General features: G+C 44.2%; 1 protein-coding gene and 1 pseudogene across 1 annotated transcript; one reads left to right on the top strand and one right to left on the bottom strand.

Annotated features, from left to right (window-relative positions):
• The first annotated feature begins 4,544 nt into the window (after window positions 1–4,544).
• LOC134390529 (alpha-1,4-N-acetylglucosaminyltransferase-like) lies at window positions 4,545–12,452 on the top strand (annotated as a pseudogene).
• On the bottom strand, window positions 9,479–9,970 carry LOC134390874 (placenta growth factor-like). Its single transcript, XM_063114643.1, has one exon. It carries the CDS (start codon window positions 9,968–9,970, stop codon window positions 9,479–9,481), a length of 492 nt encoding a protein of 163 aa, XP_062970713.1.
• Window positions 12,453–13,585: the final 1,133 nt, after the last annotated feature.

The following is a 13,585-nucleotide window of genomic DNA, read 5'->3' as shown; positions in this document are numbered from 1 at the left end:
GTATTCTATTACTTTTCTCCTCTTTTCCTTGGGGGAAGGTGAGAGTTGCTTCTTTGGTTTACAGAGCCCTTTCTCCTCACAATGAGCCTGAAGTCAGTTATTTTCTGCACTTTACAAGGGAACTGAGGTTCTGGACAGTTTAAGGACTTGTCTGGTGTCCTCAGCTGTGGTGGCTAGAGGTGCAACTCCAAGCTCAGTGCTGTTTCCATCAGACCCTCACTTGGTCCTTGTTCAGACAGATCCTGCTTTTTGTGCTTAGGATTTCACCACATCACTGATGCCCACATCTCTCCCTTGCCTGACAAAGACCATTAACTACTTCACTGCTCTTTGCGTTGATTGCTTGGTCAATGGTTTTGGCCACTGGGCAAGCATTTGGAAGGCTCTGAGAGGTGTGGCCTACCTGAGACTCAGGCACTAGGAATGCCTCATTCCCAGGAATGGAGCCCTCTAGTTACCCAAGAGTGGGGAGCAGGAGCACTAATCTCCTCCCACTCCACTTTGTGGGAAGGACAACCAATCTATCCAGTGCCAGAGAACTTTGGAAAGATGCCAAGGCACCTCTGAGTCCAGAATTGATGAAGTCCAGAGAAGAAATTCAGCTCCAAATGGAAGAGGTGTGTGTAGACCCAAGAGCTATTTCTGGGGATCCTCAGGCACATAGAAAGCCAGAAGCCATCAACAAGTATGACAGTTTTAACTCCCTTGATGCAGGACCTGCTACGTCAGGATCCAAAGTGTGCAAGAGGGGATTTCCCTGTTCACATCAGAGCACCTAGGGGAAACTGGATACCTGTTTGTAGCCAAGGGGAGGCTCTAGGCTGAAGACAGGTGACCCTCTGAGCAGATGATAGCTTTGAAAAGGATTGCTAAGTGCTCATTTCAGGGGCGATGGGAAATAGACCACAGGAGAGTGCAAATATTTTGGGAGATGTAGAACTTGCCATATCAGTGAAAGGCGATGAAGTTCATGAGACCAGGGGGAGTCTCATACCCCATAAGGGGGACCTCAGGGCAAAAGGATCCCTCCAATAGCCACTGTAACTGACACTGGGGAATTAATTCTCATTCCAGATCACTGGGACTTTGGACTACTGGGGTTTGTCCATTGTTTATTTATGGCGATGGGATTTCTTTACTTTTAATCACGATTTGTGTTTCCAAAGGGTGCGTTTGGACCAACTTACAGGATTGTCTGGTGAAAAAGCTTTCCTGAGTCTCTGTCCATGATTTTGATTCAAGATAAGCTGATCATATGCAGGATCTGTTGGCCCCAGGGCTATGCTACAATATAATTTTCTCCAGGTGAAATGGTCCCCCAATAGCCCTGGTGATAGGTCCATGAACAGGCAGGATTAGTGCGTGAGTCACCTGAAAAATCTTGTTAACCTCCTATTGTCCCCAAATGTCTATGTTTGGGGGAACTTAGGAATGGGAGGAGTTTCCTGGGAACTTCTTGTAATCTTCTGCCAATGATTTACTTACCCTGCGGTGTTGAATTGGAAGATTGGGTGGTGATTTATCAGGAAGTATATAGCAGGAAAAACTTGTCATTTCTAAGACCTCATATACTAGCTAATTGCAAGTTTCTGGCTAGAAGGTAAGCTCTGGTTTATTGGTTTTGTATTTTCTAAAAGAGTTTTATGGAATGCAAAAACAGACCTCCAAAGAATTGAGATCTCAGCTCTCCTGGAGTTAGCTAGAGTTAGAGCTAACATTTATGGGGAGGGAAGCACTGCAGGTAACGGTTCAGAGCCTGGGCTTTCATAGCATGTAGACCCAAGTTAGAGTCAGGGCTCTGCTACTTGCTAACTGTGTGATCATGGTAACTGATTTAACTCTTTAACCTTCAGTTTGCTTCCTTGGTTAATTTTCTTCTTAGTTCCATTAGTCTTTCAGTAAACTGTCTTGGATTTTCTAGGTAGGCAATAGTATTTTCTGAAACTAGTGATATTTTTGCCTGTTTTAATACTTTTTAAATTGAATCATAATTGATTATACAAATTTTGGAGGTTCAATATTGATGTATGTTGATCAAATCAATATTATTAGCATATGCATTATTACAAATTGTACTTATCCTTTATGCCCCTTATCCAATCTCTCCCCATCCCCCTCTCCCTCCCCCCGACCTCTGATAACCCGAGACTACTTCTCTCCTTCTGAAAGAGTAATGGTTACTCTGTTGATTTGTTGCCTAGATTCAGTGCTGAGAGAGGTGTGTTCAGGTCCCCCACTATGGTCGTAGAGTAGATGCTGCTTCTATCAATCTGGAATGGGCTTTGTGGAGAGACATCGTCTTCTCTTCTTTGGTCTCCGCTGTGACTCTCCTTGTGTCAATGCACTCAAGTGGCTGGTGAGCCATCTGCCAGGTGGTTGTGGCATTTAGCTGATTTTGTGACAGCCACGGCTATTGTGTTGGCTATGGTAGGCCACATGGAAGTGGTGTTTTTGGTGTGCTCCTTACCTGGTTGTGGGAGGAGGGGTCAGGCCCCAGCTCCATCTGTTTTTACATTGTAAGATGTTGTTACATAGCAGTTGGGTGAGAGGTAGACAGGGAAAGGGGGAAGGAAGTAGGGTGGGAGAAGGAGGGGGTGTGTTTAAGGCCTGTGGTACTCCCCTCATTCCTGCAGGGGAGACCAGGGGGCTTCCAGTGGTGGCTTGGTCATTGACGGGCTAAATGCAGATGCCGGGGGGTCGTGTAAGAAGCCCTTGGCCCACTACTGCCCCAGCCCCGGAACCCAGGGTACTTCCTGTGATGGCTTGGTGGTTGTTGCTGGACTGGTTGCAGGTGTCAGGGGTCACGGCTGAGGCCCCTGACCCTACCCACTTCCTGGCTTGGGGGCCCAGGGGGCTTCTGGTCCTTCTAGGTTTTATAGGTGTTCTTAGGTGAAGTGAGATTTTTACTAGTTAATATCAAAATTTGTCTCTGGTCTCTGGGTATTTTGTTTTTCCTTTCAGTTCTGTGTTGGATTATTCTCTGTTCCCACCACTTAAACTCTGCACTGGAACTAATATGTTGCCCTTGCTTACTTCTAAAATGGGGGAACTTCCTGTGGGGACACGCACTTGAACTCTGTGGTTGAGCTAAATTGTTGCTTTGCTGCTGATTCCCTGGGGAAGCCTTTTTGTGCAGCTCAGATTTTAATGGATGAATTTGTAGGTACTTCTGGGTCTTATGAAGAGGTCCAATACACCGGGGTTGTGTAGATACTCTGGTCTGGGCCTGAGGCTTTTCAGCAAACTGCTCCCCGTGCAGTTCTATATTCCTGACCAGTCTCCACTGAGTGGGCCTATGCTGATTGGGGGGCAGATCAGCTGTCCTTGCTATGTCCCAGTGTTCCCCTGGTGTGCCCATCTCACCACTGCCCACATTCTAAACACTTCCCTTGGGACAGGCCGTGCTGCTGGTCCCTTGCAATGACTCACTGGCCTCTGAGTGGCTCCTTTTTTCACTTGTTATGGCTCTTCACCCCTATGTGGGTCCACGAGAACCCTGTTAGTGGTCTTGCTGTCCTGGGGGCCACCAAGGCCCTCTTCTCCCCTGCTGACTCCAAGCAACTTCATAGGAAGGGCACAGCTGTGGCTTTTGCTGGCTCCTGCTTTGTGTGCTCACCAGCTCCAACCTTGAATAAGCTGTGGCTCAAAATGGTAGGAACGGTTCTTTTTTTTCTCTCATCATGGCTTCTCTCGCCTTCATGCACTCAGTAGGTCTCTTCTCCTCTTCCCCTGAGATCTAGTAGCCCCTGCTTGACTGTTGTTGCTTTTTAATAGTTGTAAATTGGTTGATTTGTGAGAGAGAGTGACGCTGAGAACCATCTATTCCGCCATCTTGACCACCTGTTCTAATATTCATAGTAGAGATTCCTTTCTCCTGTTTCATTGTACTGGTTACAGTGATCAGAATGGTTTTGCATAGTATCAGTGATGATGGACATCCATATCATATTCCTAAACTTAATGGGATGCTTCAAATGTTTCATGTGATGTTCTTCAATCACAGGATGATTGTTATATGTTCTGGCAGATACAGTTTATCAGCTTAAAAAAGTACTTTTTTAAAAAGTACTTTTTAAAAATCATGAGTGGATGTCAAATTCTGTCACATTTTGGCATCTATTGAGCCAAAATGATCTCACGGCTTTTCTTCTGTAGTCTAAGATAATGCATTTCATCGATAGTTTTCCTATTAACTAATCATTTCCTGAGTAACCATTCTTAAATCTAAGATAAAACTTACTTTATGATGCACTTTTTAAAAAATCACTGCTGGACTGGATTTGATCATATTTTGTTTAGGATATTTTTCATCTAAGTTTTTAAGTAACATTCAGGTGTCATTTTCTATTTTTTTTTTTTTGGAAGCTGGCCAGTATGGGGATCCAGCCCTTGACCTTGGTGTTACAAGGATGTGCTCTAACCAACTGAACTAACCAGGCAGCCCCAGGTGTCATTTTCTTGTGTGCTATCTTTATCAGGTCTTGTGAATGATTTTAAATTAATTGTGTTGATTTAAAGGAGCGGGCTGGGAGAGAGGAGTAGACATGCTGAAGGAGGCCCAGTTCTCCCTGCTGGTTATCCTGCTGCTTGCCTGTGGCTTCCTCTACCAGCTCACCCTGAAGTCCAGCTGCCTCTTCTCCTGCCTGCATCCCTTCAGGTCTCGGCAGGGGCCAGAAGCCCTCCTGAGCCACAGACACAGCATTGTGTTTATAGAGACCTCGGAGAGAATGGAGCCGCCCCCGATGGTCTCCTGTGCAGTGGAGTCTGCTGCCAAGACTTATCCCGAACAGCCTGTTGCATTCTTTATGAAGGGTCTCAACAGTTCCTCACATCTGCCCTCAAACTCCACTTACTCAGCCTTTTCCCTCCTCTCAGCAATAGACAGCGTTTTCTTTGTCCCTTTGGATATGAAAAGGCTGTTTGAAGACACACCATTGTTTTCATGGTACATTCAAGTAAGTATTTAGGAAACTTAGCATATCTGTGTTGGGAGAGACCACAGAAATGAGTCCAACCTACTCATGTATAGATGGGTAAACTGAGGGAAAGAACTCAGTGTCAGAGATGGGACTAGAACCCAGATTTTTCGACTCTTGCCTTCCCCTCTTTCTACCACATTGAGACCTGATACAAGTAAAAAAGGAGAGATTTAAGTTAGGATTATCTTCAGCCTGGTGTCTTTTGCTTCTAGCCTTATTTCTTTCGGGATCTAGGTTACTTTTCAGACTATTCTTAATTGAATGAGTTTTTATATCTTTTCTAGCTGCACAGAACACTTATTTTTTACTACACTTTTAAAACCCATCTATGTTAAACTTTCCTTGTGTCTGAGGTGGAAACCAGGAAATATTTAACATGGAAATAATATAAGTAGAAAATTCATGAACAATCCGTGGAGTGCTGCTATATTAGGATATGACTGGGAGGGCCGGCCCCGTGGCTCACTCAGGAGAGTGTGGCGCTGGTAGGGCCGAGGGTTGCGATCCCCCTACCGGTCAAAAAAAAAAAAAAAAAAAAAAAAAAAGAAGATATGACTGAGAAATCCTGGAGCTCTTAGGAATTTTGTAATCCTTATTTTAACAGCATAGCATAGTAAGGAAATGTACTTCAATTTAATATTTCTCTCATAGAGAACCCACATTCAGGCAGTACTTGAGAAAATTGTAGTACAACCACTCAATGATTTCATTATGTAGGCTTTAACTATGATAGTCTTAAAAACTGACATCTTATGAAGACTATAACACAAAATGAAATTAAAAATCCCCCCTTGATAATGTAATTATAACAATTATAATGATTTCTGTTATGCAAAAACCCACATTCATCTACTGGAAAAAAAAGACCTGAAAAAACTATACAACACAATAAAACTAGTAGAAGTTGTTTTATTATGATTGCATTAGGAGTGAATTTAGTAATGAGAATGTGTTAATTTCATTAATAAAATTATTTAAGTAAACAAAAAGTAATTTAAAAATTGATATCAAAATAATACTATTTGCTTGCCACGTAAAGTCCTGTTTAAATTCTAATCATAATCTGGACAAATATCAATAAACTTTATTTCAGGCTTTTCGGGCCAAGTGGCAAATTGAGGATTATTATCTAGGTACTTGTGTTAGTTTCCTATGGCTACTGTAATCAATTACCACAAACGAGGTCACCTGAAATAACAGAGATTTATTCTCTCACAGTTCTAGAGGCCAGACGTCCCAAGTTCGTTTCACTGGACTGATATCAAGGTGCTAGTGGGGCCGAATTCCCTCTGGAGGTCCTAGGGAAGAATTGTTCTTGCCTCTTACCAGCTTCTGGGGGCTGCCGGCATTCCTCGGCCTGTTGCCCATCACTGCAATCTCTGCCTCCATCTGCAAATCCCCTTTTCCTCTGTGTGTGTAAAATCTCCCTCTACTTCTCTCCTTAATGGTAACTTGTGGTTGCATTGAGGGCCCATCAGGAGAATCCAGGATAATCTCTTCATCGCAAGGTCCTTCACTTAATCACATCTGCAAAGATTCTTTTCTCATATGAGGTAACAGGTTCCAGGAATCAGGACCTGATATCTTTGAGTGGCCATTATTTAGCCTGCTACAGTATTTACATAGAAAGAGAGAAAACTCCTGTCCTGGCCTGCATCGTTAGCCTGGGGATGGGGTGGACTGTCTTGGGTGGTAGTCATGCTTGCACCAAGTTGCTGTCGGGTGGAGACATTTTCTGGACTAAGTGACAGGCTTTAGGGGGAGGGTCTGGTGGGACAGGCAGGTAGCGGTTGGGGCCGGGGACAACTCCTGGGGTCAGTTTCACACTTGGCCTTAGTGACTTCTAGATCCCACAGTGCCCATCTCCCTTCTGGAAGAGCCAGAAGTCTCAAATTGGGACCTGTCAGGAGGAGGTGGAACTGCTCAATGGACTGAGTTTCTACCTGCTAGGTCCTGGCAGTTGCCAACAGGTTCCTGACAAGTAGTTGGCTCTGCACCAGCCAGTAACAGGGTAGGTGGCTGGGGCCAGGGAAGCAGGTGCTGGGAGTGGAGAGCACGTGCAGTCTGGTCCCCGAAGCTCTCAGTACTAGCCTGCTAGTGGGTGCTCCAGGGCCACACAAGTTTCCATACTGGGCTAGACTGAAACTAGTTATACTATTAGTATAATTATTCTATCATTATACTACATATTGCAGTATATAATATTATATATATTATAATTATATTAATAATATTTGTATCCAGGACCATACAGGTTTCCATACTGGGCTAGACTACTACTAATGGTACTATTGGGCTCTATGGAAAAAGAAATCTCAAGTCAAATTATTTTGGGAGTTGTTGCCTATTACATCCTTTTCTCACAGATGAATCATGCACATAAGGATATTAAAGCCTCTTTCAATTCTGAACTAAGGAAATTTTAATTTGATTCGGTCCATGACTGCCTAAACTTATTTGAGCATGGAATCCTCTTTCAGTGTGACACATAAATAATCTCTTGGGACTCATGTTCATGGAGCACAGTTTGGGTTGCTCTGAGCTGCACCTTAATTTTACTATGTTGGATCTTAGGAGCAAGGTGGGCCCTGGGATGCAGAGCCTTTAAGTTTCTGCTCCATCTGAGACTGCAAGGTACTACACTGGTCTGTGCATCTATAGGTATCATACCACGATACTGTTGGGGTGCTGGGCTGTGGCATGATCTGCCCCAGATAGGCCATGCAGGACAGCTGGCGACCACCTGTTTGGGAGGACTGAATGTGCCATAACTTGCTGGTGACCACTGGGCTTGCTGCACTGGTCTGGGCAATTGTACCCCTTTTAGATGCTCAGGGATGAATACTGTGGGTGTAGGGTGGGGTTGGGCATCTATTCTTTGAGCATCCAGAACCCCAAACCTCCTTCTGGTACTTGCCCCTGTTGGAGCTCTGGTGTTTTAGGTTGGCGTTAGTGTAATACCCACATCAAGGCAGGCTTCCTCCTCCTCTGGTTCTGCGTGGCTTTTGATATCCTATGTCTCTGGTGATGTCCAGTAACAATTGCCAATTTACTAAATAATCATATTTACTTATTTTTACCAAAACCTTGTTTGCTTTGAATGAATGGATATCTGAAGCCAGACTGCTTCGGCTCAAATCCAACCTCTGCCTCTTTTATCTTGGACAAATGACTGAGCTTCGGTTCCTTCTAATTTTTCACTTGAAAAATAAGGATAATAGTACCTGTCTTTGAGTATTTGTGTATGTGTAGATTACAAAAAACTTGGCGCAATTATTTATAAATGTTAGCTATTATTATTACTTATGAGGTTTTCAGCGAGTGTGTACAATATGATGATCTTTAATAGCTTGTGCAGATTCCTGCAACATTTTATTTGACTTGCTTTCATTTGATTTTATACTAGAATTTTTTTTTTTTTGGGTGACATCCAGTCCCATTTATTTATTTATGTGGGCATGGTTTCTCAACCTTTTCATCTATAAAAAATAATAAACAGGAATGGAATTAATGCTGGATCCTGTCTCAGTGTGGCAGGAAGTAACATTCATTAACGGAATAATTAACTAATTGAAAAGAGGTAGCTACATCCAGCTCATTGAGAAGCATTCCAATAAGGTTGATTGTACTTCTGTGTTTAACATTTATTAACATATGATGTATTTGTGCTGTTGTTATCAAGTGCAAATAATTATTCTGGTAATTTATTCCAGGAGAAAATTTAGTTTTATGCTCACAGGAAATTTAAAATAATCCAAACTCGTATGCCATTTTTGTGGCAGATAAATACAAAGTGATAAATAAAAAACTTTTGAAACATTAAAAATAATATTACATTGGGCTCAGATTCTGTGGGGGAAGTTAAATGGAAGTACAATTTCAAGGAAAAAAGAAGGAACATAAATAGGTAACTATTAACAGAGGGTTCTCACGTATTTTTTTTGCTGTTTGTTTTTTTAAAAGTGGGTGCCAGTGAGTATTAAATCAGGATGGCATATTCCATAGGAAACACCTGAAGAGTGAATATATAATTTTTAAATATAAGAGGCTTATATTTAAAAATTAATATTTATAATATGCCAGAAATTATATCCTATGAAATTATTTATAATTATATTGAAATTTCAATGTCAACTTGAAAATGAGCAAGGGAGCACACAGACTTCTGGAATTCTTTCAGGAGGTTCCTGAATGAGCTGTTTGAGGACTGCTGCCCTGGGAAATGAACTGATGGATACTTTCGATCTGGGGCTGCGGGGCTGCAGCTGGGGCCCTGAAATGACCTCACTGCCAGCTCCTTCCCCAAATCACTGAGTGGGCCCAGGGGAGAAATGAGGGCCAGAAGACTTAGGGGAAGGAACATCCCCAGAATCCCTGTCTTCACTGAGTGGGATGGAAATCTCCACTCAGGGAGGAGTGGGCTCCTGCGGTAGGAGTTGGGTCAGGTCCGTCCCCATATCATGAAAAGATTTCCTGGAGTCTTGGAGCTGCAAGTAGACTTAGGCCAGGTGGCAGTCTGTGGGTCTCTGCTTGACTCTCTTCCTCTTCCCCCTGCCCTTGGGTCTCCTCCTTTCTGGCTTCATCTTCTCCCGCAGAGGTCTGCACTCGCAGCGTGCGTGCTGAGAGAATGTCAGCTCCACATAGGACGGCCAGTCCCCAGAGCGAATCTTCAGGAGCTGCATGGTGACATTGACCGTCTCCACCGGCACACAGTGCAGGTTCTCATCACCACAGCAGCCGGTGCAGCGCAGCAGGGACACACAGGATGGGCTGAACATGTGCTCCACCTCACTGGGGTACTCAGTCACGATGTCCACCAGCCTCTCCAGTGCCCGGCAGTAGCTGCGGCCCCACACTTCCTGGAAGGGCACCACTTTCACCTCTGATGAGCTGTTCCCAGGAGACAAAGCCCACTGCTCTGGGGGCACCGTGGGCAGAGCCAGCCCAGCCAGGAGCTGCAGGAAGCAAGTGGCCAGCCTCAAGGGAAGCATCTTCTCAGACGTCCCGAGCCAGGGGGCTCCAAGGGAAAAGCACCATGCTCGTCCCCCTGGGGGAGCCCCTGGCACAGGAGAGGAAGAGCTGAGCGAGGGGCTGGATGCCCCGTTTACTGCTGCCCCGAAGCCCCAGCCGGTGGCCTGGGCATCCTCTGAAAGCCCGGAGGATTCGGGAGCCCGCAGGTAAGCCTGTGGCTGGGGGACCTGCTGGGGAGCGACCCGGCAGGGCAGGACAGGGCGGGGCGGGACAGGCGGGTCCCTGGGAGGGTCGGCCGGACGCGCAGTGCCACCCCGGGTCCTCTCGCGGCTGGGCAGTGGTCTGAAGGTGCAGTTTCCTCCTCAGCCAGCGGCTCCCTTCTGGGGTATACTAGAATTTTTAAAAAAATGTTATTTTGTCAAAAGCCAAAGATGGTTGTTTCTTTTTTCTTTTTTTCTTTCTTTTTTTATTATTTAACCTTTTAATTAACTATTTAAATTCAGAAAAATATATTTTGTTTTCTGTATTCAAAATCATAGCATTCCATATGGAACATTGCCATTTATACTGATTTATTTTTATTCTTTTTTTAAAAAAAAGTCATTTTCTGTTTTGCTCACACTTTTAGCCTTTGCAATCATCACGACTCCTTTCTCTCCCATCCCACGTCCGATCCAGCTTACCTTCAACATGTACCCAGAATCTGACCACTTCTCTCATCCCCGCTGTTATCTCCCTGGTCCAAGCCACCATCATCTCTTGCCTGGATTATGCCAAAGCCTTCTAACTTGCCTCCTGTCTTCTGCTCTTGCCATCTCCTAACCCCCACCCTAGACTGTTTTCCACACAGCAGCCAGAGTGACCCTTTGAAGTCTAATTCGTATCACATCACTCCTTTATTCCAAACTTTGCAAATAATTTGAAAGTCTTGACCGCAGCCTACACAGTCTACCCTCCCTTCCCACTGCTGTCCCTCTCTGATCTCATTGCCTAACCCCTCCCTTCTCTATGCTGCTTCAGCCACACTGCCTCCTTCCTGTTCCTGCACATAGAAAGCGTGCTCCTGTCTCAGGGCCCTTGCATTTGCTGTTCCCTCTACCTAGAACCCTCTTCTCCCAGATATGGGCATGGTTCCCCCACCCATTCAAGTTCCTGCTGAAACCTAATATAATATAGTGTTCCACCCTGCCACTTTCATAGCCAACCCTCCACCCCGCTTTTTTTTTCTTTGTAGTCCTTATCAACGCCCAATGCAGTTTATATTTACTTGTCTATCTCCTCCCAGGAGGGATTTTTGTCTGTTCACTGCTGTATCCTATGCAGCTGTAACAGAGCTTGGCACATATTAAGTAGGCCTTCAATTAATATTATTAATAGAATTAATAAGTGAACAAAGGCATGCATGCATGCATTATAAGATTCTTTTACTAATTTCTCAAATAGCATACATATTGATTTTTTCTAGTTTCCTAGTTTATTTTTTCTTCATCAGTTTTTAGCATTTTTAGGACTCTTTTTGATTCTTCCTTCACAGTTGCATATTTGTGGTTAATGTACATTCCTGTTGGAGAATGATTCATACAGTTCATTGTGAAATCCCTTCTGGGTTTCTTTTTTATCTTTCCACTGCCTACATTAAAAAAAAGAAACAATTTCCTGAAATCTTTAAAAGCTGCTAAACTCTTCCCATAGATATTGTTTGCTGTAAACTTTTTACTCAAAGAAAAATTTTGGGGGTGGAGGTAAGTTTGGTAAATTTGCAAAATTGGGCGTGTGGCAAATTTATTTTTGGGAAGCTGGCTTGCTCCCCAGCTACTCTGGGCCTGGCCTCCTGCTGTGACACTCTCCCTCTTTCTGGCTACTTGGGGCTGATTTGCACCTATTCTTGCAGATCAACTGTAGAGAAAAACTGGCTCCATGTCAGCTCAGATGCGTCCCGCCTGGCCATCATCTAGAAATAAGGTGGCATCTACATGGACACCGATGTCATCTCCATCAGGCCCATCCCAGAGGAGAACTTTTTGGCTGCACAAGCTTCTCAGTACTCTAGTAATGGGGTGTTTGGGTTCCGCCCCCGTCATCCCTTCTTGTGGGGGTGCATGGAAAACTTTGTTGAACACTACAGTTCAGACACTTGGGGCCACCAGGGTCCTGATTTGATGACAACGATGTTGAGGGTGTGGTGCAAACTCAGAGACTTCCAGGAGCTGAGTGACCTCAGGTGTCTGAACATGTCCTTCCTACACCCCCAGAGATTTTACCCCATCTCCTATCCAGAGTAGAAATGTTACTATGAAGTCTGGGACAGAGACCCGAGCTTCAATGACTCTTATGCCCTGCATTTGTGGAACTACATGAACCAGGAGGGGGAGAGCAGTGGTTAGAGGAAGCAACACACTGTTGGAAAATCTCTACTGCAAGCACTGTCCCAGGACTTACATGGACCTGATTCAAGGACCAGAGGGGCCAGTGACTGGGGAGCTGGGTCCAGTTAACAAATAGAGCCAATGTGGGGTTGCTGCTACTGCAGGGTGGAACCAGACACCTTCTGGAGTTCCACGCTCTCACTTAATCTCCACTGTCTCCACAGAGGTGGGGCTTCCCCACACACCAGTTAAGATTAGCTGTCTCTGTCTATGATAGAACAATCCCGAAGAACAGTGGTTATAAAACATAGAAGTTTATTTCTCTCTCATGTAACAGAAGTCTGGAGGTGGGGGACCCAGGGCATGTATGGTAACAGCAGTCATCAGGGACCCAGGCTTTTTGCATCTTTCTGCTTTTGGTCCTTAGTGTTCACAGCTCATGGTCCATGTGGCTGCTGACCTCCAGCCCATCACATCTGCATTTCAGACAGCAGAATGAAGGGAGGAGGAAAGGTGTACCCCCTTTATTTTATTAAGACTTCTTGCAAGTACCATATAATGCTTTTGCTTACAGCTCACTGCCTAGAGCATAGCCGCAAGAGAGGCTGGGAAACTGAAGGAGGAAGAGGAAAGGGGTGTTGGGATAGGCAGCTAGCAGTCTTGCTACATGTTCTATTTAATATTGTAAGATTAGTTCCAGGACCTGTTAGAGCATTGTCTGGAGAAAAGAGAGACTTGATTTCTAGTCCTGATTTTGACACTTATTAATGCATTTAGTTGATAAATATTGAGCCCTTTCTGTGTGCCAAGCACTGATTTAGGTGCTGAGGATATAGCTGGATCAAGCAGAAAAGTTCCCCAGCACTTGTATCCTATCTCTGGCCACATGCCCCTGACATAGTCTGCTCCCATCCCCAGGGTGTCTGCTATTTCCTGCCCTACCCCTTTCTAATATATACATTTACCCTGCCCCAATTGGCTCATAAAAGCCAACTCAGATTATTTAAAACTGCTGCTCTTTTTAGATTCACATAAACACTTATCTCTCCCATTTCAAAACATCATGTTGTACACCATAAATATATACAATTTTTATATGTCAATTAAAAAATTTAAAAATTATCTCTTCTTTTCAGGAGGTATGAGAATTAACATTTCTTCTGCAAATACATTTCTTCAGCCAAGATTTTCTAGAACTTTCCTTTTGATACTTTGCTTTATGGGAAAAACGTTAACAGTTTTCTGCAAATATAAAATTAAGATGCCTTT

This window comes from Cynocephalus volans, chromosome 11, assembly GCF_027409185.1.
Source record: "Cynocephalus volans isolate mCynVol1 chromosome 11, mCynVol1.pri, whole genome shotgun sequence".
Lineage (NCBI taxonomy): Eukaryota > Metazoa > Chordata > Mammalia > Dermoptera > Cynocephalidae > Cynocephalus > Cynocephalus volans.
The sequence above is the reverse complement of the archived record's forward strand: the minus strand, read 5'-3'. Positions and strand labels throughout refer to the sequence as shown.